General features: G+C 39.2%; 4 protein-coding genes across 4 annotated transcripts; 2 read left to right on the top strand and 2 right to left on the bottom strand.

The window, feature by feature from the left end:
* Positions 1–2,100: 2,100 nt before the first annotated feature.
* Positions 2,101–6,556, bottom strand: LOC112140038 (gastrula zinc finger protein XlCGF8.2DB). The gene is made up of 2 exons (XM_036210907.1): positions 6,249–6,556; positions 2,101–3,414 (listed from the first exon to the last, which is right to left on the bottom strand). The coding sequence occupies exons 1-2, from the start codon at positions 6,418–6,420 to the stop codon at positions 2,597–2,599; spliced, it is 990 nt and encodes a 329-aa protein (XP_036066800.1). The 5' UTR covers positions 6,421–6,556; the 3' UTR covers positions 2,101–2,596.
* A 734-nt stretch (positions 6,557–7,290) lies between these two features.
* On the bottom strand, positions 7,291–10,451 carry LOC118598286 (zinc finger and SCAN domain-containing protein 2-like). Its single transcript, XM_036210908.1, has 2 exons — positions 10,141–10,451; positions 7,291–8,873 (listed from the first exon to the last, which is right to left on the bottom strand). The coding sequence occupies exons 1-2, from the start codon at positions 10,310–10,312 to the stop codon at positions 8,056–8,058; spliced, it is 990 nt and encodes a 329-aa protein (XP_036066801.1). The 5' UTR covers positions 10,313–10,451; the 3' UTR covers positions 7,291–8,055.
* A 111-nt stretch (positions 10,452–10,562) lies between these two features.
* On the top strand, positions 10,563–16,272 carry LOC112140040 (zinc finger and SCAN domain-containing protein 2). Its single transcript, XM_024262952.2, has 2 exons — positions 10,563–10,962; positions 14,743–16,272. Exons 1-2 carry the CDS (start codon positions 10,635–10,637, stop codon positions 15,975–15,977), a joined length of 1,563 nt encoding a protein of 520 aa, XP_024118720.1. The 5' UTR covers positions 10,563–10,634; the 3' UTR covers positions 15,978–16,272.
* An 802-nt stretch (positions 16,273–17,074) lies between these two features.
* Positions 17,075–22,188, top strand: LOC112140041 (zinc finger protein 2 homolog). Its single transcript, XM_024262953.2, has 2 exons — positions 17,075–17,367; positions 19,958–22,188. The coding sequence occupies exons 1-2, from the start codon at positions 17,196–17,198 to the stop codon at positions 20,773–20,775; spliced, it is 990 nt and encodes a 329-aa protein (XP_024118721.1). The 5' UTR covers positions 17,075–17,195; the 3' UTR covers positions 20,776–22,188.
* Positions 22,189–27,839: the final 5,651 nt, after the last annotated feature.

Below are 27,839 nucleotides of genomic sequence, written 5' to 3'. Positions count from 1 at the left end.
CTGGTTCTTTGTATGTTAGATTTGGGGGGTGAGCAGAGTGTGTTGCTATAACTGCACTAGAGTTGGCACGATTAGCTCTTAAGAGTTTATTGCCATTCGTACATGTTAAAGGTTCAGAAACAAGTATATTGGAGTTTTTCTTTGGCAGGTCTTGAGTCAGGATTATTACAGAAGGCAACAAAACTTGAACAAGATTCAAAAGTAAATATATATATATATATATATATATATATATAAATTAGAAACAAAGGGTTTTAAGAAAAGAGAAATAAATAAATATTGCAGAGAGAGATATGGTGCAGCTTAGTGCTGCCACAAACGATTATTTTAATAGTCGACTAATCAACGATTATTTTTTCCGATAAGTCAACATGCATAAACTGAATGTAACGCACTCATCTTAACCATCATTAACTAAACCTAGATATATTCACATTGGAGATAATGCTAGTGTGAATGCTGTAAGCTGAATTTCGCAGCTGAAGATGCTAGTGCTGATAGCTAAAAAAGCTGAAGTTGATAGCTGGAATCACTTAAGCTAATAGCTGAAAACGTTGAAACTGATGGCTTGTTTTTGAACAAAGTGCAACAGATGAGCAACATTTAAAACTTTTACATAAATAAATATGCTATAGGAAAAACAATGTATACATGCTGCATGGTTGTGATTTTATTCAAATCTACACACAGACTAAGATTTACACAAACTAGACTTCTCGATCTGTGTTTATAAACAGCTCGGTGAGTAGTCCTCATCGCTAGCGCCCGATGCATATTCGCCGGTCTCCACTCAGGGTGACACAATGCGGGCGGAGAGGACTGGGAACGGTGTGCCCCAGTCAACAGCTGGGCCAGTCTGGGGGGTCCCAGTTGGGCAAGAAGGCACAATGAGCAGTCCATGGCCCTGGTGTGCCGAGGTCCGGGGGGCGTTTGTCTTAAAGCAGACAATGGCCGGGACGCACCACTGTAGGGTATCCCACCCAGCCTCTATCAGAAGGACTTAAGCATCCGCGCGACACCAGTCAGGAGGTCTTCCGTACACCACATGTCCCTGTCCGTCCGCTGGACGGGGATTCAGCGCTGGACTCTACCCTCTTCGCAACTGAGGCACTCCTGGTTGGTTTCTTATCCTCTGCTTAGTAATCTAATTACCAGCAGGTCGCCTGGTCTGAGGTCTAACACGCATATAAATATACCGGTCATCTTCCACAAAACAAACAGATCGGTGGTCCTGCCAGAAAACGAGGAAATAGTGGGAAGTCTAAAGCTCTCAGTGACTTTGAATAGGCTACAAGATCATAAACCACGTGTCAAAGTCAAGGTGAGGGGGCCGGATCCGGCCCTCCTGGTAATTATATCCGGCCCTCCAGATCATTTTATTTTATTGTTATTAATGGCCCAATGTTATCTTGAACTTATTTTTAGGAAGAGTAAATATTGAAAGTTATTTAAAGTTTAAATTGATTTATTCTGGAATATTATTCCAAGTTACGTTAAAGGGTAACCAAACCCTAAATTAACTTTTTTTTGGCTGTTAATCTCTATAAATGTGGCTTTAAAAGTGCTGTCTGCTGGTCATTCCCAAATTTTTGACAAATTGAAATGAAATGTCCAATTCTTCAAAATATAGTCAAAAATCGGCTGTGTGCTGCCCCTACAGGTTGAATCGAGGTATTACAGTTGAATTTTGTGATTGGTTAAACTATGTAAGTTTTAGAAGTCTGACATCATGATCTGCAGCTCCAGTAATGATAACAATTCTACCCCCAAGCCCCGCCCCTCTGACTGGATTTTCAAATTTCTGCTTTGGGTGGAGTCAGTCTCCTACTTCCTAGTTTGGTTACCCTTTAAGTTATGTGCTCAAAGTTTTAAAAATTTTGCTTTAGAGTGGTAAATAAATGCTTATTCTGTTCGGCCCACAACCTAAGGTGTGCTTTGTATTTTGGACCCCCTGTTCAATTGAGTTGGACACCCCTGACCTAATTCAATTCAATTCAATTTCATTTATATAGCCCCAAATCACAAAGGAATATGCCTCATTGGGCTTCAAAAACCTAAACATTCACTATTGATAGTAAACTCACTCAGATCTTCCTAAAGTGTTTTCCAGAAGTTTTCCTTTATTAGCTGACAGCAACAATGTACTTGTGAACAGTCACATTCTTGTTTTTCAAGATCTGTTTGTGCAACTGTAGCACAGCAGGAAACAGAAACATAGCCCTTTCCAATATGGCGTCCAACTTCGCGTACACAACAAGCTAACATAGCAACTCCAGCTTTTATAGCTCATAGTTCAAACACCAACATGCACCACCTGGACACGCCTAAAGGGGGCATCACTGCTTCATTATAACTGCAACAAATGAAGGAACAGCTTCACGACTGACGGACTTCCTGTTTCTGTCTGGATCAAAAATAAAGCATGCAGATTTTAAAAATACGCTCCTCGAGTGTCGTTTTTTTTTTTTTTTTTGTAGTAGCTTTTGTTGTTGTTTTCTAAAAGAAGCAGAACCAAAAAAGATAGAAAGCTGTCTTGATTTACAGAGACGCTGAACGGAAACACCGTAGTTCTCGTCTATTCCAGTCCCGCTGGGAGCTAACTGTCTGGCAGAGCCCCTCCTCCTCTGTGGGTCTTCATGTGGCGTGTGAGGTTGGAACTCTGCCTGAAGCTCCTCTCACACTCCGTGCAGGAGAACGGCCGCGACCCCGTGTGAACCATCACGTGACTCGTCAGGTGAGAGCTTCGGCTGAAGCCTTTCCCGCAGAACTGGCAGGAGAACAGCTTCTCCCCCGTGTGGGTGGTCATGTGACCCGTCAGGTGCGACCTCTGGCTGAATGTTTGCCCACATTCCTCGCAGGAGAAGGGCTTCTCGCCGCTGTGCGTCCTCATGTGAGACCCCAGGTGATGACTCTGGCTAAACTTCTTCCCGCAGAGCCTGCAGGAGAACATCTTTGCTCCCGTGTGGGTGATCATGTGGGTGGTGAGATGAGAGCTTTGACTGAAACTTTTACAGCACTCTTTGCAGGAATAAGGCCGTTCTCCAGTGTGGACTCTCATGTGACACTTCAAACTGTGAGCCGCCGTGTAGCTCTTCCTGCACACCTTACAGGCATATCTCCGCACGGTTTGGCTTTTTTGACAGACCTCGGTACTTCTGTCGCTCCTGATCTCATCTGCAGTTGATGTTGATGCTGCTTCTTCATCCTGACCGTCATTAAAGCTTTGAGTTTGGAGCTGCTGACTGTTGAGATGGTCTTCTCTGAGCTCATTTTCCTCACAAAGAGTCACCATCAAGATATCCTCCTCCTGCTTCAGATCAGATTGATCTTCATCCTGGCTGATGCAGACCTCCTCCTGTTGCTCCTTAACCTGTGGAGCTTCCTCCTGGTTTTTCAGATCACTCTGAGGGAGAACTACAGGAAAAACAATAATTTGTATTTGTCAAATACATATATATGATTTTTTTTAAAAGTGTAGGAAAAAGGACAACATTAGAGAAAACTCAGAAAAGGAAAAAGATGATTTATCCCAACAATAATTACTACATCGGTCCACCATTAAAAGTAGAGCTGCGACAAATGATGATTTTAATTGTTGACTAATCGGGTCATGCAATAAATAAATGTAAAACACACATCTTAACCATCATTAGCTTTAACCTAACTAAAAACTAGATATATTCACATTGGAGATAGTGCTAGTGTGAATGCTGTAAGCTGAATTTGGCCGCTGAAGATGCTAGTGACGATAGCTGAAGATGCTAAAACTGATAGCTGAAAACTCTGAAGCTGATAGCCAGATTAAATATTAGCTAAAGGCCAAATTAGCCTGAAAATTAAAAAAAAAAAAAAAGCCCAAGTTAGCCATAATAGCTAGCATGTAGCTGAAATATTGGCTAAACTCCAAAATAGCCTAAAAAAATCCCAAACTAAAAACTAGATATGTTCACATTGGAGATAATGCTAGTGTGAGCTGAATTTGGTCGCTGAGGACGCTAGTGATGATAGCTGAAGATGTTGAAATTGATAGCTAAAAACACTGAAGCTGATAGCCAGCAAAAATATTAGTTAAATGCCAAATTAGCTTAAAAAATGAGAAAAAGCCTAAGTTAGCCAACACAGCTAGTATGAAGCTGAAATATTAGCTCAATTCCAAATTAGCTAAACAACAAAAAAAAATAAGTTAGCCAAAATAGCTAGCTGTAGCTGAAATATGAGCTAAACTCCAAATTAGCCTAAAAAACAAACCAAAAAATCCTAAATTAGCCAAAATATCTAGCAAGTAGCTGAAATATAAGCAAAACACCAAAATGCCCTAAAAACCTTAATAAATGCGAAAAAAATTCAAAAAGCTAGCAGAATGTCATTATAACTTTCAACTTTACTACACTCTGACTCCATTTAATATAAAGTAACGATTAATCGACTATTAAATTAGTCGTCAACTAGTCTATTATTATGGCAGCGCTAATTAAATGTCTGGCGGCCCGTAACCTGGAAAAAGCTACAGCAGGTTAAGAAAATGTCAATGAATTTCACATCATTTATTAATCACACCACCAGGGGGCAGACTTTTCCATTCCAGAGTGAAGAAAAATATCCTTGTATGGTTTACACCAGGGGTCTGCAGCCTGCGGCTCTAGAGCCACGTCTGGCTCTTCTAAAAATAAAAAGCTTTTAGTTTAACAAAGTAAACGTTAATTAAAGTTAAAAAAGAGTGAAATAACTTCTCACTCCGCGAGCCTCCAAAGCACAGTGACCATGGTGGTTTGATAATCGAGAACTAAACATTTAGACAAGTTCCAGTGTTTTAAATGTGCCTCACAGTTAAAAAAATACAATTATTTTGCTGTGTTTTGATTTTAGAAAGTTATATTTATGAATTTCCAGCTAGGAAACACCACAAACGTTTACCTTTTTTTTTTCGAATACTGATATTACACAACCTATCACTTGATTTGCTCCATCAAGGTGACACAGGGAGTCTTTTATTTTGAAAGGAAGTATTGTCTGTTAAGTAACAAACAGTTTTATATTTTGGGGGAAGGAAAAAGCTATTTTCTCTTAAATTTTGCTTTATTCATGTAAGAAATAGTAGTTTATTTATATTTATCATAAAAATATCAATAACAAAAATATAAAGTCTTATTTTTCTACAGGATGTGTGGCTCCTACTGGGTTGTGATCAGTGAAAAAACAACTCAAATGCCTCTTCAAGTGTTAAAGGTTGGAGACCCTGGCTTAGACTCATCATCACTGTTGTCATTAAATTCAGATCTGATTATCACTTTCTAAAGACCCACGCTGATGAAAATTGAGTTTACGTGTTCTTGTAGCATTTTTCTCATGTATGAAAGAATTTAACATTAAAACAGCTTTTCTGAGTTTCTCCTTCATTCTATATATTTGGAGTGGGGGAGATTCCAGGTGACTCGTCGGTGTCCCTGTTCTTGGCCGTTGACCTCGCCTCTAAAGTGATTTGGTCCAATAATTTAAGAGCTATTAAAGACAAATGTTGTCATTTGTTGATGGTCCCTAAATATGAGCAAATGTCTGATGAATATCCAACCTAAAAGTAACTTCATCGCAGTCATCTAGCGTTGTATACAGTCATGTAAAGACATTTTTTCTCACAGAAATAAAATATACAATAACCAACACGACATCAAACATTGAAATAAAAATGATAAAATTAAAGTCTGCTAATTAAAAAATATTTAAACTTCAATTAGTCTAAATGTTTTTGTTCTTTTCTGATTGTATATGTTTTAATGTTTTTAAAGAGGTCAAATCCATTCTTAAGTCATTTTCTTTCAAAATGAATGGAAAACTGTGTCCATCCATCCGTTTCTTAACCTGTTTTTGTCCCTTATGGGGTAACATACAGTGACAGTCCAAAACATACAGACAAAAGGAGGAGAATCCACAAAAGGTCTTTTGGTTCTTTCTCCATGTTCATAATAGAAAGAGAATGCTTTAATAAAAAACAAAAAAAAAATGTGTTTTTTAATCAAATCTATGTAGAATTTGACACAAATTATCGGATTATATTGTACCATACCTATAGGGTAATAAAACTATTGTATTGTAATGACTTTTATTCATCTATTTACATACTATTATTAACCAATTTCTAGACTTCCAATCAATCAGGTCAATTCTCCTAATTTAAAACTATATTTTCTGTTAAATTTGGAATGTTCACGTTTTAGTTTTTGTCCCAACAAGTGTGATAAAAGAGAAGATACCTGTGTTTCTCAGCTGTAGATGAGCTTTCATGCCCACATCCATCAGTCTGCGCTGACGGAGGAGTTCCTCCTCCAGCTTAAAGATGGTTTTCTCCACATGAATGAAGATTTCCTCCGCGGCAGCAGTTAACCGCTCACCGATAAACTCTCGGAGAGACTGAACCGAAGACATTTTCACTGCTGCCGCTCCGATATTCACGCCAAACTCCGTCCTCCTCTGCAGGGAAGCTAACGCTGCTAGCTACCGGTTCTGTTTACATTCCCATGATGCATTGCTCCGGTCCACGAAAGCAGCCATTGGCTGATCGACAGAAGGCCCGGAGACTGTAAATTGTCTCACTGTGACTCTCGTTGGTCAGCTCTAACTCTCTATGTAATCAATATTTATTTACATCAAAATTTGTCATGTTGGAATTTCATTAACATATTTAGTTGAAAGTTTTGTTTTTGTTTGTTTAGACTCCGTGTTTGGTACTAAAGCAACTTTATACATGTTTACCTGTAAAGCTCAGTAACACTGATCATTAGTGTTCTGACCTAAGTCTATGATTCTGACACATCTCTATCTGACCTTTTCCGTCTGATTTAAGGTCACGTGACCTGACCTCTGCCGTCATTGAGGATTTATGACGATTCATGAGAATCTATGAAGATTCGTGGAAATCTGTGAGGATGTGTGAAGATTCATGGGAATTTCTAGGATTCATGAAGATTCATGTGAATTCATGAGAATCTATGATTCATGGAGATTCATGAGGATTAACGAGAATTCACAAAGATTTGTGAGAATCTGAGGACTCAGGAAGAATTATGGGAATCTATGAGAATTCGAGAGAATTTATGAAAATTCATTATTGAGAACTCATGAAGCTTGATGAAGATTCCTCAGAACTGATGAAGATTGATGAGGATTTGTTAAGATACAGGCGAGCTGGGCAGAAACAGGAGACAAGAGGGATTTAAAGTGCGGAAAAGAAATAATGCTGAAACTAGAAGAAACTCTGAGACAAAATTATAAAAAAATATTTTATTTTTTCTTTAAGAAACATAAATTTAAAGTAACCCTACAATATTAACACAGAAGCAGCCTTTGACGTTCTACATATAAACAAAGAGAAAATCCACAAATAAAAATACATCTCTATGGGTTTATTTAGAAGTTAAGTAATTTTGCTTATAAGGCAAAGATGAACTACTACAGAAAGCAGTATCTCATACATTGTCACCGGCTGCTTTTAAGTACTTGCACAAGTTAAGGGCTTGCTGGGTCGGTTTTATCAGAAATGTTCACATTTGAGTAACGCTGCCTTCACATTAAACGTGTCAAATTCATATCCAGCCTCATTTCTTTTGCTGCTCAACTATTGTCCAAAGATTTGTTAGTAAGCTGATGCTTCTGGTGTGTGTGGGAGGAGCTATCGCCACAAGGTTTTAGCCTGATTATTACATGGAAGCATTGACTGACCATCTTATTTACAATGCATGGAAGACACGGATGACATTGAGAGATCAGGTTTATTATTATTGTTATCTGTAACGGCGTCTCCTCATGTTTGGGTTCATGAGATCATCCAGAGACTCTCCCAGAGCGGCGAGCTTCACTGTCTACTGCAGGAGCTGCATCTGAATGACGGCGCTTTCAGCGGTACTTCCATCTCTCTTTGATGACTTGCTGTCCCAGATTAGTCCATGAAGTAATAACATTAAATAAGAATAGCTACTATCCTCATTCTGAACCAACTTTGCAAACGGACTCATCAGACAGGTTTAGGATCCACCCACAAACACGAATGACCTTAAAACGCAGCTATCGGCTGATGTCATCCTCCGTGCCGGCGTGTTTCCTGGCGTGACCGGTCAGCTGCTCTCTTCTGCTGAAACTCTGAAAGCAGACGTGGCAGGAGAAGGGCTTTTCCCCCGTGTGGATGATGATGTGCCGGTTGAGATGGGACCGCCGGGTGAACGTTTTACCGCAGAGGTTACAGGGAAACGGCCGGGCGCCGGAGTGCGTCCTCATGTGGCTCCGGAGGTAGGAGCTGTGGCTGAAGCTTTTGCTGCACTGTATGCAGAAGAACGGCCTCTCTCCGGTGTGGATGGTGATGTGGCGCCGCAGGCTCTTCGCGGTGGTCAGACTTTTTCCACACAGTTTGCAGAAAAACCGCTTAGTTGTTTTGGTTTTCTGTTTTTTCATTAGAGTCTTCTTGAAGGTTTTCCCAAAAACCTCGGGGTTTTCGGACATCACCTCAGAGTGGGGATCACATGGACTTGTGTCAGAGCTGTCCTCCACTTTGATGTTTCTTCTGAGTCTGTCGCTTCTGCTGCTCTGAGGTTCCGTCTCTCCATCTGTGGTTGATGTTGATGCTTCCTGTAGGTCTTCCTCATCCTGAGCGTCTTTAAAGATCTCAGTTTGGAACTGCTCGGTGTCAAAATGTTCCTCTCTGGGCTCGGTTTCGTCATAAAAAGGAGTCACCATCAAATCATCATGTTCCTCCTTCAGATCAAGCTGTTCTTCATCCTGATTGATGCAGACCTCCTCCTCTTGCTCTTTAATCTGTGGAGGTTCTGCGTCTCTCTGATCCACACTGGAGTTCTTGTCCTGGTTCCTCAGATAATACTGAGGGAGAACTGCAAGAAACAAAGATACACAAGATCATTTTTCAACTTGTAGTTTCTTAACCTGTTTTACTCTAAGCCAGAGGTCTGCAAGTACTGTCGCCAATCTGGAGTCAGTTTATTGTGAGTCCCTGCCTCTTTCCACGCCTCGACCACAAGACCGCGGGATGTAAACAGCTTCTACTTTAATAACTCCGGAGAATTGTACAAGTCATTGTTGAAGTCTTTGAGGGAGAACCATCCCAACATTTGATTCTGTCAGCGGTCCTTTGGGATTTACTTACATTTATTCCTTTTTGTCGAGATAAAAGGAGCATTTGGGTGATGCTGCTGCAGAGCGGATTTCTAATAGACAGCTCCGTTCTCCTCACAGCTGCTGAGAGATCTCCGTTTACACTCTCTGCTTATAGCACCTCAAATCCCCCAAAACGGTGAGTTATAGGACACACTCAGCTGTACAGTTTGGAGGTCAGACGAGGAAAACAAAGACGTACATGGATCTAGTCTAGGGCAGCACCTACATCACAGCTAAAAGCTTTTCCAGAAAGCATTTCTTCATCTGCTCACGATGAACGTTCCACGGGTGCAGGACAGTTTTCATTGTGTTGAAAATAAATCAAAATCGTGACTTTAAAACTGTGAATCGAATCGTGGCTTGACTGAATCGCTACATCTCTAGTCAGGAATATGAGTGATGAAAGATGAGAGGACATTTCCTGCTTACTGACAGTGATGTCTAAGCTCCTCCCCCCACCAAGGGGTCCTAGGAGGACAGGGGCCAGAACCTGTGCAGCAGCCAATGTGAGGGGGACCACAGCCAAAAAACACCCCCACCCCCGCAACCGTTGGGCCCAAAGTCTCCCCAGACCAGAAGGGGCCCCATCGCAAGGAGAGCCGACTCCCCCACCCCACACAAAAAGAGAAAAGCCAAGACAGAGGGGGCCACTCCTCTAAGCTCCGCCCCTATGAGACCTTTGAACCCTGACAGGAGGCAGCTGGGTACCCCTCTAGCTACTGCCCCTCCACCCACCCCCACGGAAAGGGGGAACCGACCCCCAGCCCACCACCCCTAGAGTCCTAATAATTACTATATTTGATTAAATGTTTCAGCTTTTTATGTTATTAAGACTAGCTTAAACAGAGCTGCAGGTTAAACTCTTTGTTCTCTGTAGGAACGTCCGAGCAGCATCTTGCAGAAGCTAAGATAAAATGTCCTACTTTGCATTGAGGTCACCCGAATCCCTCCAGCGTCGGTGTGATAACCGTGACGTGAACAAACCTGTGGTCTGCGCCTGGATCTGCGGCTTCAGCACGATGTCCAGCAGTCTGCGCTGGCGGCTGAGCTCCGCCTCGTACTGGACGATGGTTCCCTCGAAGTGACTGCAGATCTCCTCCGCGGCAGCAGTCAGGCGCTCACTGATGAACTCTCGGAGAGACTGGACGGAAGTCATTTTCACTGCAGCTGGTGACAAAAACACGCGCGAAGCTTAAGAAAAACACCGCCGAGGCACGGGGACAAGCTAACGCTGCTAGCACCTCTTTGTGTTTACGTCCCATAATGCATTGGGGGCACGCTCGAGCGTTGGCAAGCCCTCAGACATAGAAATAGAAACAATAGAGTGAACGCAGAAGTGTGTAGAGCTCCACTGTCAGTATTAAACGGTTTTAAGGTCGTTATTTGAGTTCTGTGGGATCCAATTTAAACACTTATTAATATGTTTAATTTCAAACGGCATCTGTAGTACTCCATTATGACTGATAACCTATAAAAGCATGGTCTGCAAACGGCCAATGGCTGCTTCCCAAACTCAGGGTGTAGCAACGTTGCATCATGGGAGTATAAACAGAAGGGCGCTAGCAGCAGAGAGGCTAGCTTCTCTGCAGAGGAGGACGGGGTTTGGCGTGAATATCGGAGCGGCAGCAGTGAAAATGTCTTCGGTTCAGTCTCTCCGAGAGTTTATCGGTGAGCGGTTAACTGCTGCCGCGGAGGAAATCTTCAGTCATGTGGAGAAAACCATCTTTAAGCTGGAGGAGGAGGTGGAAAGTCAGCGCAGAGTGATGGACATGATGATGAAGTCACACTTACAGCTGAGGACCACAGGTATGACCACTTTAACGTCATTAAATGTCCATAACCCCTGCAGCTTTATTATGAGGTCGCTTAGCGGCCTCTACCGCCTCCTGCTGGCAGCAGACTGTAACCGCAGGTAAACTTTCACTGAATCATTTATTCCCTCAATAAGGGGTGTCAAACTTAATCCCACAGGGGGGCAAAATCCAAAACGCACATTTGCAGGTCGAACAGGCTGAACATTTAATGAACACATTAAAACAAGTTTTTTATTTTTTTAAAGTGGTAACTTTTTAACACAATTATGTACTAGCTATATAGCATTACGTGCGTTAATGCTAGTGTTGAATAGCTGAATTTGGAAGCTGAAGATGCTGAAAATGATAGCTAAAAACTCTGAAATTGATTGCTGAAAACACTGAAGCTGATAGCCAGATAAAATATTAGTTAAATAGCAAATTAGCCAAAAAAATGAGAAAAAGCCTAAGTTAGCCAACACGGCTAGCATGTAGCTGAAATATTAGCTCAATTCCAAATTAGCTAAACAACAACAACAAAAATAAGTTAGCCAAAATAACTAGCTGTAGCTGAAATATTAGCTAAACTCAAAACTAGTCTAAAAAAAAAACTGGGAAAAAATCCTAAATTAGCCAAAACTTTCAACTTCACTACACTCTGACTTAATATAATATTAAGTAGCGACTAACTGGATCTTAAATTAGTCGTCGACTATTTTAATAGAAAAAAAAAATAATGGCTAAGAACATTGAAACTGACGGCTGAAAATGCTGAAGATGATACCCAGCTAAAATATTAGCTAAAAGTAAAATTAGCCCTAAAAAAACAACAACAACAAAAAAACGTAAGATAGCCGAAACAGCTAGCAAGTAGCTGAAAATAAAAGATAAACTCCAAAATAGCCTGAAAAACAGAAAAAAACCCTGAATTTTCCAAAACAAGCTAGCATCTAGCTGAAAAATAGCTAAACTTCAAACTAGCCTAAATAACCGAAAAAGCCTAAATTATCCAAAGCAGTTAGCATGAAGCGGAAATATTATGCTAACTCCAAAATAGCCTAAAAAAAAAGAAAAAAGCCCAAATTAGCCAAAGCAGCTAGCATGTAGCTGAAATATTAGCTAAACTCCAAAATAGCCTGAAAATCTTAGTAAATGCCAAAACAGTCCAAAAAGTTAGCAGAAGACCAATTTTTAAAACCTAAAAACCGTAACTTTTAAACATAATTATGAATAATAAAAAGGCCGGAAAAGTATCAAAAACTTTCAATATTTTACTCTCCATAAAAATATATTAAACTATTAAACCATAGAAGTTAGAAACAAGTGCAAGATAACATTGGGCCAATAATAACAATAAAGTAAAATGATCTGGAGGGCCGGATCCGGCCCTCGGGCCTTGACTTTGACATTTGTGCAATAAAAGTTTTAATCATCAATGTTCTGTGAAGCTGGCTGTTGAAAAATCCTGAACTCTTTTATTCCCATAATTTGCAATTTCTTGGTTAAAATGTTTAACATTGAATCCTCTTCACCTTTCGGCTTATCCCATTTGGGGTCGCCACAGCGAAACAGAAATTAACTTTTCTTTCTTTGTTTCTACTTGTTGAACAAAACTGCTGGATAACTGAGCTGTTTTTGTCCTTTTTTAATTATTTATGCACCACTCTCCATTTAAACAAATACTACTATAGTAAAATAAAATACAAAAACACATCATATATATGTTTATGTAATAAAAGAGAAACAAAAAAATATACTAAACGTATTGAATTAAGATGCTCTCATGTTTTTTTATTTACCTCAGAGTAAGGAAACATGGAAGATGAAGTAAATATAAATAACTAAAAAATGCTCCAAAGACCTCTGACCAAACATTGTCAAAAAGTTTGACATAACGAAGTCACAAACATAGAAAAAGAATTCATGAATTCACGTCTCCTTTTTTCTAGTGAATCTACAAATGTGCAGTATTACTGAGGCAGGACAGACCTGCGTCCAAGTCGAGCGACGTGGCTGAAGATGCAAAGATTGAAGCATTTATCTGGTCTCTCTACAGAGTTTAAAGGGTAACCAAACCCTAAATCAGCATTTTTTGGCTGTTGACTTATATAAATTAGGCTTTAAAAGTACTGTCTGTTGGTCATTGCCAAATTTTTGACAAATTAAAATAAAATTATTTAATTCTTGAAAATATGGTCAAAACCGTCCCTGTACTGCCACCTACTGGTTGAATTGAGGTATTACAGTTGGAGTTTGTGATTGGTCAAACCATTTAAGTTTCAGTATTCTCACGTCATGATCTGCAGCTCCAGTAATGATAACAGTAAAATTGTTCCCACTGATCTTTTCTTTGTGAAGTTTTTATCTAAAATCAAAAGGTTTTTGTCATTTTTTAAGTCAGAATCGCACTTCGCTACAACTTGAGTGTTGAATGCTCATCATGTCTCACACACCCAATTGTGAGTGGGTCAGGGGGAGGAGACTTTGGCACGCCCATTTCAGTACCTGCATCATTACTCTGAGCCTTTTCTAGCATCTAGTTTTCTGATCAGTTCTTGATCAGTTCATGCTAGTTGTTTTGGCCAATTTAGGGCATTTTTCAGTTTTTTGGGCTATTTTGGGGTTTAGCTATTATTTGAGCCACAGGCTAGCTATTTTGGCTAACTTAAGATTTTTTTGTTAGTTTTTTTTAGGCTAGTTTGGCATTCAACTAACATTTTCGCTGGCAACCAGCTGAAAACGCTGAAGCTGAAGTTTTCAGCTATCAATTTCAGCATCTTCAGGCTCCATATTCAGTTTACAGCATTCACACTAGCATTAATATAGTGAATAAAATGAGCAGGAATATATCATTAATTAGAAGTAATGCTCATTATATTCCATATGAGACAAGAAAAATGATTTTACACACTTTGGTTTTGTGTCACTTAGACTACTGCCCTGCTATTTGGTCAAGTGCAAATAAGTATGATATTGCGAGACTTCAGAAAGTGCAGAATAGAGCTGCAAGATTAGCTCTGGGTTGTCCTTTCAGGACTAACACAGACTGGATGCATCAGAGGCTGTCATGGATGAAAGTTGAGGACAGGCTTGCTTATAGTCTGATTTTTGTTTCTGCATAAAATCTGGGCCCTGCACAAACCCTTTAGTTTATTCTTACAACTGCTGCCTACAAATGTAAGACATAATTTTAACACAAGAAAATCTGCTGTTACTTTTACTCTCCCACTACCACGAACCAATGCTCCCAAAAAAACTGTTATATATATAGGTCAATTACATTCTGGAACATGCTCCCCTCAGAAATGACAGTATCAAAGTGTCATCATAGTTTTAAGGTTTATCTCAAGAAATCTGTGATTCATAATGAAATTTCACTGCATAAATGAGTAATTTATTTTAATTGTTTCTCTTATTCTAGGGTTTTTATTTTTGTTTTAATAAATTTAATGTACTGGTTTTTATGATGTATGTATTATGTATATATTAATATTTGTGTATTAATGCATGGATTCTTTTAATGTGGACCCCAGGAAGAATAGTCTCACCTTCGGTTGAGACTAATGGGGATCCTTAAATAAATAAATAAATAAATTATCCCAGCTAATGCTATACATCTAGTTTTTAGTTGGTTTAAAGCTAATGATGGTTAAGATGTGAGTTTTACATCCAGTTTGTTCATGACCTGATTAGTCGACTTAATTGGAAAAAATAATCTGATTAGTCGACTATTAAAATGATCATCTGTGGCAGCACTATCAAAAACACAAGTTGTGTTGTTTGTTTCCTGCAGCTCTCCCTCAGAGTGACCCGTGGAACCAGGATAGAACCTCCATTGTGGATCAGGAGGACTCAGAACCTCCACAGGTGAAGGAGCAACAAGAGGAGGTCTGCATCAGCCTAGATGAAGATCAGCTCAGTCTGAAGCAGGAGGAGGATATCCTGATGGTGACTCTTGATGAGGAAGACGATCTCCACAGCCAGCAGTTCCAAACTCGGAGCTTTAATGTCACTTATGGTCAGGAAGAGGATCTGCTGGAAGCGTCAACATCGACTACAGACGGAGAACCTCAGAACAGCAGCAGAAGTCACGTCCAGAACGAGGACAGCTCCCACGCATCAGATCCAGACTCTGAGAAGATGTCCGAAGGAGACAGCTGCGACGAAACCTCAAAGAAAAAGAGGAAGAATTTCACTTGTAAAGATTGTGGGAAAAAGTATTCAACCATTTCCACCCTGACTAACCACAGGAGAATCCACAGCGGAGAGACGCCCTACCGCTGTGGAGAGTGCGGTAAAAGCTTTCACCTCAGGTCGACCTTCAGGAGCCACGTCCTCGCCCACAAACCCGCAAAGCCCTTCTTCTGTGACCTGTGTGGCAAAGGCTTCAGCGAAAACTCCCACCTGACCGGCCACATGAGGATTCACACGGAGGCCCAGTTCTTCTGTGAGGAGTGCGGGAAGAGCTTCCGCCACGGCTGCAACCTGAAGCGCCACATGCTGACCCACACCGGGGAGAAGCCCTTCTCCTGCGAGGAGTGCGACAAAAGCTTCAGCCAGAGCACCACGCTCCGGAACCACATGACCATTCACACCGGCGCCAAGCCCTTCGCCTGCACGGAGTGCGACAAGAGCTTCAACCGAAGGTCCACGCTGGAGAACCACATGAAGACGCACACGGGGGCCCGGCCTTTCCTCTGCAAAGTGTGCGGCAAAAGCTTCACCCTGAAGATGACTCTGACCAGTCATTCCAGGATTCACACGGGAGAGAGGCCCTTCTCCTGTGAGGAGTGTGACAAGAGCTTCACGCACAGAACCAGCCTGAAGAAGCACATGAAGACTCACCTGAAGGAGACCTTCTGTGGAGTGGGTTCTGTGAGCTTCAGCAGGACCACGGACTTCACTGAACACATGAGAAGACACGACAAGTTCCTGCTTCCCGTCACAGACGCCAACCCGTCACCTCTGCATGGATCTGCAGGAACCTGGGAGGAGCTACCAGAAGGCACCACGCCACTTCCTGTTTAAGGCAGGTTTAAAACCAAAACTACTGGGTCAATACGCAACTTAAATGTCAGTATTTGTGTGATGAATCCCATGAAATATTCTAATTTAAAACCAAAATATTTCCGTTTATACGATTCCAGACTAAGTTTTGTTCTAAAAGATTGAACGGTTTCATTTCATTTGATTGTGGTAAAACTTTGACTTACGGCTGTTTTGTGTTACAAAATGTTCAGAATCATTAATCAGACTTTGTTAAAAATGACATCAGTCCTAAAATTGTTCTTTTTGGCCGTATAAATAAAGGTTTTCATCATTAGAACTGATTTCTTTGTGTTGCAACTAGAAAAACATTTCCTATTCAGGAAAGTTCTTTGTCCTCATGTGAAACGTTACAAGCTCGTGCATTAATCTATGAGGAAACCTAAGTTTCAAGTAAAATTCTTTAGCTTCTCAACACTTAAAAAAGTTTCTTCATTCTAAACTATCAGTATGCACCTACTAAGTGTGTGGAATTTGTTCTCTGCAACTGACCCATCCCCTGGGGGAGGGGTGAGCTGCAGACACAGCTGCAGTCAGAAATCATTTGGTGGCTTCAACCCCCCAATCCACCCCTTTGATCCTGAGTGTCAATAGGGAGGTATCGTTCCCACTTTAGAGTCTTTGGTATGACTTGGCCCTGGGTTTGAACTCAAAACCTTCCGGTCGCTGGGCGGACACTCTACCACAAGACCACTGAGCTAAAATGAGCCACTCAAACTGTAAAGTGAAGCAGCTATTTTTCATAATGAATCCAAATTATATTTAAGAGCAACATCAAATTACAATTACATTCGTTAAATGTAAAAAAATGTTAAAGAAAAATTAGTAATATAAGCCTAGATACTTATTTCACCTTCCCCCTTCTTGTGTGAGACTAGGCTCAAGCTAGTGAGAGCTAGCTTGTGACGCACATTGGACCTGGTTTTATTCATAATGTTAAAAATGTACGTTTTGTGTTTTTGAATAAAAGTTTATCTCTTTCGGATGTCTTTTGAATTTTTCCCCGATGTGCAATTGAGTTTGACACTCCTGCTCTAGTATATCCAGCTCTATGTTCAGGACTGTTCCATCTGCTTCATTCTGAGTTTGCAGCAATGCATTGTGGGAGGTAAACACAGGGACGCGCTAGCAGCATAGAGGCTAGCTTCTTTGCAGAGGACGGCGGGGTTTGGCGTGAATATCGGAGCGGCAGCAGTGAAAATGTCTTCGGTTCAGTCTCTCCGAGAGTTTATCGGTGAGCGGTTAACTGCTGCCGCGGAGGAAATCTTCAGTCATGTGGAGGACACCATCGTCCAGCTGGAGGCAGAGCTGGAGCGGCAGCGCAGACTGCTGGACATCGTTCTGCAGCCGCACATGCAGCTGCAGACGACAGGTACGTCCATGTCTGAGCAGGACTTACAGCACAGCACCGAAGTTAGCTTTTGATTTACTGTTTAAGACACGTGACATTGTTGAAACGTGCCCTCGTGGTTTTTTCTCTCTCCATTATTTGATCCAAAGCGTTGTTTCTGTGAGGAAGTGTTCTGATTGATTAGGAATGAGCTCCATGTGGGTAGTTTTTGAGTCTGTAACCGTTTAAATTTCGCCTTTCTACGCCTGAAACTCGCTGAACTCTGGAGCCGAGGAGTCAGAAAGTGTCCATCAGTTGTGTTTTCATTGGTGGGGGAGCTGGAGACTGGAAGATCAAGACCTCACACACCGGAAGACCCACACACCAGCCCTTTGATTCATTGACTGTATGTGAGAACTGGACTGAGTGACTGTGACGTCATCCACACTAAATGGTTTACATCCAGTTACAACCAAATGAAGTCCATTCAGTCGTGGGTTGTGTCCAAATTCCCTCCCTAACTATTAAAAAACGATATAGTGCGGGATTATATAGTGCCCTGGATTTTAAAGGTAATTTGGAGACGATGTTCCAAACACCAGATATGACGTCACTGATTTCACAAAGTAAAAATTTAATAAATACAAACATTTCACAACATTCATTTATGACTCCACTGATGGTGAAAATGTGGACGGTTTATTCAAATATTACATTTAAACGTGTTTTTTTGTTTGAAATTGTTCGACCGCAATGCATTGTGGTCTATATTGGCTAATCTAGTGAGCATCGATGCACGCTAGTTGTTCGCAAAGACTTCTGGGAAATTTCTAGTGCCCTTGCTTTTGGAATTACTAGATTTGGACAGCACTAGAATATGTTCCAATGCACTACATAGCTAGGGAGGAATTCGGACACAACCGTGATCTGGGTCAACAATTACTATGGCAACCACTCTCACCTATCAGGAGTGAATTTGTTGGAAGGCCACACCCCCACCATTTTAAAGTGAGCTCTGGAGAACCGGAGCCTACTTTTATAGAGGCGTCTGATTTAGGACCAGGCAATAAAACAGTATATACTGCTAAAGAACTTTTTCTCGATAGAGGAATGAGTCTGTCGTAATAGGCTTTTATTTTGAAGGGTCCAAAATTGACCCTTGCCAGTTGTGAGCATTTTCTCCTCTTTGGTGAGTAAAAGTTAGAGAGTTAGTCGCCACACGGTGAGTAAATGTTTGCATCTAATTACTTATGTTTATTATCTCTCATTTTGGTAATTGTATTTTATCTTTCCACTTCTATTGTCCGCGTGCAAGGTAAACAAACGCATGTGAGGCACACTACATCGTGATAAAACAAATACAGCCTTACATCCGATTTGTCATTTTATGACTTTATGAACTTGCACTGCAGAAAAATTATCAAGAAAAAAATAGGATTATCAAGAGCATGTTTAAAAAATGTATCAGAGTAGAATGGTTATTCTAAAAAAAAATAGAATGACTGAGAAATAGATGCTAATTTCACTATAAAAGTCTATGGGATTTTGGCTTCTTGGAGCCAGTGGGTGCTTCCTGTTTGGAACGCCACGGGGGAGGGGTTACTCATATACAGTCAATGTTTCAAACACAGAAATCCGTTCTTAAGAAAGCCAAAATATTAACAATATTTAGATGCAAATGATCAAATAAATACAAATTTGAAAAAATTAATTTGCAGGAACAAAAACAAAGAAACACCAAAATAAAAGTGCATTACAATTATGGATTAAAAAGCTGTTTTTTCTGTATGTGACTTTAAAAAAATAATAACTTTTTATCGTGAAAAAATACTACAGCAGAAAATTGATCTATGATATTTTAACTAACACTGTTTTTTAAGGTGTTGATAAAAACTGAAATTCCCAAAAAGCGTTCTATAGAGGGACATCAAAGTAAAAAAAAAAAAAAATGAAGTAAAAAAAAAATGTTTTGTGTTTCTATAGTAACTGAAAAAAGAAAAAAAAAGTTTTTATATTGAAGTTTAAAAAAAATTCTGGTTACTTACTGATGCGCACCTGTCACTCACCAGATAGTAACTGGTGCGCACCAGATAGTAATTGAAAAAATAAACTTGAAGTTAAACTTGAATTAAAAAAATATTTTCCCCAGTTGCTAAATGGTGCGCACCAGGTACTATCTGGCGCTCACCAGATAGTACCTCATGCGCACCATTTAGCAACTGGGAAAAAAATCTAAAATATTGAAGTAAAAAGAGAAGGTTACCAACTGGTGCGCACCAGATAGTAACCACAATTTTTTTTTATTACTTTGATGTCCCTTTAGGGCTCCGTTGGACTTATTTAAGGAAAAAAATGTAATCCATTTTTTAAAAATCTGCATTCCCCTTGAGTGTTTTTTTTTCTTTCCTTTTAGGGTTATGTCAATACCAAAAAAACATAAGCGATAAAATAGTTGTTTTTTTCACCTTTGTTCTGAATCCTGGTGGTATAAATGTGATAATGCCCTTTTAGTGTCCATTATCACAAATGAATGGACTTTGAGGAAACAACCGTCTATACATTTTCACTATGGACACTTCATCTGGAATTATCTTTTATAATTTTCTTATTCAAGTGTTCTTTGCCCCTGCAGGTCTCCCCAACTCGTACCTGAGGAACCAGGAGGAGGCGGAGCTTCTGCAGATCAAGGAGCAAGAGGAGGAGATCTGCATCAGCCAGGATGAGGAGCAGTGCGGTCTGAGGCAGGAGGCCAGAGCTTTGGTGGAGACTTCTTTTTATGAGGAAAACCAGCTCAGTGGAGAAACTCTCAACGGTCAGCAGCTCCAAACTCAGAGCTTCAATGATGGCCAGGATGAAGAAGATCCTCAGGAAGCATCAACCACAGACGGAGAGACGGAACCTCCAAGCAGAGACGAAACCGACGGCAGTCATGTGGAGAAAATGTCTGAAGTAAATTTCCGCAGTAAAAAACCCTTCAACAGCAAGACAAAGAAACGTCAAAGAGGCCAAACTGTCCGCAGATATCCTTGTAAAGAGTGTGGGAAGACCTTTAAGACTCCTCACTGCTTGACGTACCACAGAAGAACCCACACGGGAGAGAAGCCCTTCTCCTGCAAAGTGTGCGCTAAAAGCTTTCACCTGAGCTCCTCCCTGAAGAACCACATGATGATTCACACCGGAGCGCGGCCCTTCTCCTGCGCAGAATGCGGTAAACGTTTCAGTAGAACTTCCACTCTCAAAACCCACATGGTGACCCACACGGGAGCGCGGCCCTTCTCCTGCCAACAATGTGGAAAACGCTTCAGTCGGGCCTCCACGCTCAAGAGTCACATGATCTCTCACACCGGAGCAAAGCCCTTCTTTTGTTCGCTGTGTGCTAAGAGTTTCACTCGAAGCTTTCATCTGAAATGTCACATGAGAACTCACAGGGCGGAAGCAGCTTTATTGTGAAGATGCTGGAGCTTCAACAGAAGAACGAGCTAAACTCAGGAGGATGACAGCAGCACCTTGAGGCGAGCAGCAAGTCAGAAATGAGACCGTCAGGGCGGAGCATTAGCTTCACCAACATGATGGTGACGTCTGTCAATGTCCCCACTTTCTCCTCCATTAGAGGGAGCCTCTGATGTTCAGTTAGCATCTGTTAACATTATTGAGTTAGCATTTCTTAACATTGTTGAGTTAGCATCTGTTAGCATTGCTAAGTTAGCATCTGTTAACATTGTTAAGTTAGCATCTGTTAACATTACTGAGTTATCTTTAAATGTTGGTGAGTTAGCATCTGTTAACATTATTGAGTTAGCATCTGTTAACATTGTTGAGTTAGCATTCGTTAACATTACTGAGTTATCTTTAAATGTTGGTGACTTAGCATCTGTTTGCATTGCTAAGTTAGCATTTCTTAACATTGTTGAGTTAGCATCTGTTAACATTACTGAGTTATCTTTAAATGTTGGTGAGTTAGCATCTGTTAGCATTGCTAAGTTAGCATCTGTTAACATTGTTAAGTTAGCATTTGTTAACATTGTTAAGTTAGCATTTCTTAACATTGTTGAGTTAGCATCTGTTAGCATTACTGAGTTATCTTTAAATGTTGGTGAGTTAGCATCTGTTAGCATTGCTAAGTTAGCATCTGTTAACATTGTTGAGTTAGCATTCGTTAACATTACTGAGTTATCTTTAAATGTTGGTGAGTTAGCATCTGTTAGCATTGCTAAGTTAGCATTTGTTAACATTGTTAAGTTAGCATTTCTTAACATTGTTGAGTTAGCATCTGTTAACGTTGCTGATTTAGCATCTGTTAACTTTGTTGCTAGCCTTTCATTTTTGGTTTGTCTAAAAAGACTTTGCATTATGTAAATCTGAAGCGTCTTTCCTTAAAGTTTTTATTTTTAATGTTCTGAAATATTTTTTTAACAGAAAAACGTCTGTATTAAATTTGTTTATTGTTGAGCTGTCAGTTTTTTTGTTTGTAGCTATACAAATTGATGAGGGACTTCAGCGTTTCATTGCAGTTTTACTCTAAATCAAATTCTAAAAATGCCTTTTATGAAAGTTAAACTTCTTTATTCAAGAGGATTCTGCTTATGCAGCATTAGCTTAAAACCACCTCGTGACTTTGCTTAAAATTAAAAAGAAAATCTTGTTTTCTTTGTATTCTTTTTTTAGCATCCTGTTGTTGCAGCTGATCACCTGAAAATGATCTGTAGTTATTTAGTCAAACCATCTGCATGTATTTTGTCACCAAGAAATGAATCAAACTGGAACGCTCAACATATCAGTCATTCATTAAATACTATTTATCCAGATGTTCATGGGTATTAAACAAAGAAATGGTATATTGTCAATAAAGTTTTTTCAAATATAGATATGGTGTCATAACTGGAATAAATTAGATTGAACTAAATGTATGTGATTGTAGCATGACTTTGAAATTCTGTTTTTCAATTTACTAAAAATAATTTAAAAAACTATGTTCAAACGTTCTTAATTAAAAATGACATATTAAATATGTTTTTTTCCCCTGGTATTTTAAATAAAGTTTTTTGTTTAACACGCCGATTCAATCAGAAATCAAGTACTTTACTACAATATCAGAGGATACAAATAAGAGAGAAACTCAAAAATTAAAACATAATCCAAAAGTCTAAGAACTTTGAACAGTTTGCTCCATAGAGATTTTTCTATTTTTGGACATATATTGCCTTCTAAAACAGAAAGTATCTCACGATTGATTAATCCCTCACAATGTTTGTTTATACCCAATCGATTCATCAAACAGAGTAAAATACATTTCATCTGGAAGAACAAACACTTATATTGGGAAGAATGATTCAGTGAAGCCATAGAGGAAGGAAGTCGAAATGTCTTCGACTTTGAGGCTTTGAATCAAGTCAAGGCCCGGGGGCCGGATCTGGCCCTCTGGTTAATTCTATCCGGCCCTCCAGATCATTTTATTTTATTGTCATTAATGGCCCGATGTTATCTTCAACTTATTTTTAGGAAGAGTAAAATATTGAAAGTTATTTAAGGTTAAAAATGATTTATTCTGGAATAATATTCCTGTATTTTTATTATTCATAGTTATGTTAAAAAGTTATGGTTTTAAAGTTTTAAAAATTGGTATTCTCCTAACTTTTTTTCACTATTTTGGCATTTACTAGGATTTTTAGGCTATTTTTGAGTTTTGCTAATATTTACACTCTAGCTATTTAGGGTAATTCATACTTTTTTAGAGTTTTTAAGGCTCTTTTGAAACTTAACTAATTTTTCAGCTACATGTTAGCTGTTTTGGCTAACCTAAATATTTTATTTATTTATTTATTTATTTAGGCTGTTTTGGAGTTCAGCTAATATTTCGGATACATGCTAGCTGTTTTGGCAAATTTAGACTTTTTTCCAGTTTTTTAGGCTATTTTGAAGTTTAACTATTTTTTCAGCTACATTTTAGCTGATTTGGCTAACCTAAGTTTTTATTTTTAGGTTTGTGGTTTTTAGGTTTTTTAGGTTAAGCTAATTTGGCATCTAGCTAATATTTTAGCTCGCTATTATTAGCTTTAGCGTTTCCAGCTATTAGCTTCAGTATTTTTAGGTATTACTTTTAGCATCTTCAGCTATCAGCACTAGAATCTTCAGCGGCCAAATTCATCTTACAGCATTCACACTAGCATTATCACAGGTAATGCTATATCTAGTTCATAATTATGTTAAAAAGTTACTGTTTAAAAGTTTTGACAATTTAGTTTCAGAGTGTTCAATAAATTAATTAATTTTGGCCCCTTGTGCTACTGAGTTCGAGGCCCCTGCCTCCTGCAGGTCTGGATCTTTTCTCCTCTTTTTTCAGCTGATCAGAGCAAGTTTTCAAACCTAATCCGAAAACTCGGGTCCGTCTGAGATGTTTGACAGAGAACATCCTGCTCAACTTCGAGGCCGGTCTTCAAACACTCTTCTGAGTCAGCTGAGTGTATCTCTTCATCCAGCCCTTTTCTTCTAGTCTCTGGCTGCAGATATATTTCAGCCTCATCTTCCAGCTCTTTCACTAGGATTTCCTTCATTTTGGTGCAGAGAGGTCACCTGGAGGTGGAGAGTATCCAGTTCTGCTAAAATCATCCCTCTATTCTCTCTCTGCCTGTAGCTCTTTGGAAAGTTTTTCCTCGCTGACAGTAAAAAGCCACTTTCAGCTCCTCATAATCCCTGTGCGGATCTTTTTTCTCCTTTTGCTTTAAAGTACGCTGCAACATGGAAGCTATTTTAGCTCTATCCAGAGTCCCTTTCTTCGTCCTGGTTAGTAAGATTCTTCTGTTATGCCAGAGTCTCCTTGGTTTGCTCTAATTCTTCATTAAGGTTTGCTGCTCCGCTGTTTTCTGTTTGAATCTGGATCTCCAGATACAAACAGGGTTGGGAGGCATGTTCCCCTGTGGAGTTCTGTTCCCTATACTACCTTCTGTAAAGAGATCCTAGTGCTTGAGGAGCCATGGTGGTAGATCCAATTATTTATTGATGGCAACATTTTGTTTTGTTTTTTTCAAAAAATGAACACAGTCTGGATGTTTAATTAAGTATAAGTAAGAAAATTTGTGGAAATGTTTAAAGGTTACACCACTTTACCAAACATCTTGGATGAAGAGCTGATCTGACTAAAGGCGAGTCTAAATCAGTCAACTAGGGGCGTGTATCTTTCCCTCTCACACGATTCGATACATCACAGATTCAAATAACTGTTTGGCAATATGATACAGTCCAATTCTTTTACCAAAAATCTAGATATTTCTTATTCATATGACATTTAAAGCTATAAATAATGCAGAGAGAATTTTATTGAGGCATTGACTTGGAAGTTTTTGCATCACATATACATAAAAAGACAAAAAAGCAGAAACTGCAGTTTGCCAGAAGTCGATTATTCACTTCTTGGTTGATTTTATACCTTTTAACCAACATAATCTTGTTCATATCTGTGGTTTTCACACGATACTGCAGTTGCTCGATCAACTTTCGATACGTATCTATTTTTTTTTTTTTTACAAATAACCGATACTGCTGTGGATTCATCAAACAAATAAATTAAATTCAGTTTCATCTTTCCAGCACAGTTCTATTAGGAAGAATAATATCTATTTAGAGTAATATCCATTTTTCAATACGTATCTAATATCTTTTACATCCGTATACATGAAAGTGTCTCATTCTCAGTAATAAAGTACAATAAATTGCTAAAATCTGAATAATTTGTAAATGTTGTTTTATTCTAATTTATGTGATTGATTGTTGTTGCATAGAGTTTAGGCTATGATCTAACTTAATGTGGAAAACAGGAGACAAAAATAACATAAATCCAAATTAAAAAACAGATTATTGTATTTTTTCTGCTTTTTTCCGAGTGTTTTAAAGTTGAGAAGCTTTGAACCCTTTAACACCAGAGCTCCAGTCTTTGTGTTCTTGATTAACTGTAACTATTCAACCGTTAACACGATCAACATAATTCCAGCGGATCGCGCCGCTTTTCTCCTTCAGAATCTACTGGAATTACGTTGATTGTATTAACAGTTGAAAAGTTATAGTATGTTAAAGTTTTTGTGTTTAAGTGTTACCATCCTCTTAATTCAATTCGATTCAATTCAGTTTTGAGTTTTCACATTTAGACACATTTGTTTAGAAATACGTTAATAATCTACTATCCATCCATCCATTTTCTTGTCCGCTTCTTCCCTTTCGGGGTCGCGGGGGTGCCGGAGCCTATCCCAGCTACTGAAGGGCGAAGGCGGGGTACACCCTGGACAGGTCACCAGTCTGTCGCAGGATAATCTACTATATGTTTTGAATATATTTACATTAATCTGATCCAGTTCACATACTGCAAATATATCAGTGAAATAATGAGATTGTTAATATAATAGAGTGTTTCATGGATTCTCTAAAGGAGAAAATGTTCACATTGTTCTGCATCTCCTGGAGGGCGTTTCAGTTTGGCCACCAGGTGGCGATCGTGCTGTAGCATTACACCTTATTCCAGAAGAAGAAAGTACGAGAAAAAAAATACGTTATAGACCAAAAATAGTTACTGTAAAAATATTTCCTTAAAAGAGGCTGTAAATTTAATACCTGTGAGTTTATAAAGATGTTAATTTAATCAGTAATGTATGTTTATATCGACCTAGCGTTAGCATTAGCCGTCCTATGGGAAGTTCCATTAAAGGTTATAATCAAGCTAGCGGTCTTTAGCTTTGTGTGCTAAATCAATTTGTATTATTATGAATCGATTATTGATCTGTTGAGATTAAATCAATTCAAATGGATACATCGATTTAATCAACCCAGCCCTGCTGCCAGCTCCGCCCTCAGGCTAACACACACACACATACTTTCTCAACAAAAACTTTTAACTTTATAAGCACAAAAGTAAGTTGTAAAAGTTCAGATGTTGTTTGTTTTCATTGGTGAAACGCAGACGGCTTAAGGTTGATGTCATGAAATGGGTGGCACCCACAAGGAGTGAAAGGCGGAGCCTCATAGAACAAGTCATCTTACTTCTCTTCCAGGTGGGAAAAGAGTTCATGTGGAAAACTCCTATTTCATACATGATTTGTTCTTTCGTGAGCCAAAGGTAATCTATTATTATAAAGTTCCTTTAAAAAACCCTACAGCTCATGATGGCGAACATTTCCTTCAACAGGCTGGAATCACAGACGTCTTCAAGCCTCCAGCCTGGAAAGAGTCAGTGGATCCTGAGGATTCTCGTCATGTGATGCACATCTTTACCATTCCTCTACATTTGTACGAATCAGTAACTTCTAAACACAGGAGTCAGTCTCCACCTTCAGACTGAACATAAATGTGATTTGACCTCATCTTTAAAGAAATGAATGAATGAAAAGAACACGACTTCATTTACAGATGTCAGCACAGATGTGTGAGTGCTTTACAAATGCTTCCCGCCACCTCTTGGTGGCAGCGCTGAGTCAAAAGTTGTTCCAGAGGTTAGCGCATGACAGTCAGACCCTCCCATTGTCTAAAGTTTTGAACAAGAACTTCAAAGATATGACATAAAACAGCCATTTAGCAATATAATGAAATAGCTGTTATTTGCTGTACAGCAAAGTCACAATTTAATCCATTTTTATGAACAACATTAACATAGTCGACATATGACAGTTTATGTGTGTGGGCAGCTCAGGAATACCTCACTCGTGAATCAGAACTCGGTTAAGTCTCAAGCTGAAACAGGAAAAAAAGATGACAGATTACACACTAAAAACAGAAAAATAACCAGAGTTCGGTTGTTTTTAAACGGCTCCACGATTAAAAAAGGACTCTTTTTGTCTGAGTTATTTTAAGTCATGAACAGAACATACAAAGACATAAATTGGGTTCAAATAAAAACCCTAAAATAAGTATTCTCCAAAAAGTAACCCTAGATTATCTTCTAATATGAATGGTGTGGTGTAAGAATAGGTGGAATATTTTACCACTATTTCCATATTTCTGTATTTTTCTTCTTTGTCTTTCAAACTATTTAATCTGAATGAATTATATTAAAAATTCAAATGAATGTTTTATTTCCCCTGTAATTCTGGAGTCTCCCCATAGATGGCGCACTACAATACACTGACTTTTGCATGTGCAGGAAGGGGTTTACATTTACGTGGTGTGTGAAAATGTGTTTTTCTGACATTTATGTGTGTTTTCGGAGTCCGAAAGTCATTTTTCTGATTATTCCAACATCTCACAAACACTGCGGTTTTCTGATTTTTTTAAAAAGTTTTTTACACCTAATGAGGACAGCAACTCATTGGTGCAAATTGCACCAAAACAAAACAAAAACCAGTTTTGAAATTAAAAACTCCAAAATACTCTGTTTTAAATATCTGTAGATTAGTTCTAAAATTAAAATGAAAGTGTATTATTGTCCAGATTTCAGATTTCCTCAAAGGGATTTTTTGCGTCTGCGGTTCTCTTTCTGCGCATGATATTGCTGCTTGAAAATGTTCACCTTTGACCTCTACTCTATCCAATAACTT

Source organism: Oryzias melastigma, unplaced genomic scaffold (genome assembly GCF_002922805.2).
Source record: "Oryzias melastigma strain HK-1 unplaced genomic scaffold, ASM292280v2 sc00293, whole genome shotgun sequence".
NCBI classification, from domain to species: Eukaryota; Metazoa; Chordata; class Actinopteri; order Beloniformes; family Adrianichthyidae; genus Oryzias; species Oryzias melastigma.
Note: the sequence above shows the minus strand (reverse complement) of the source record. Positions and strands in the feature narration are given on the sequence as shown.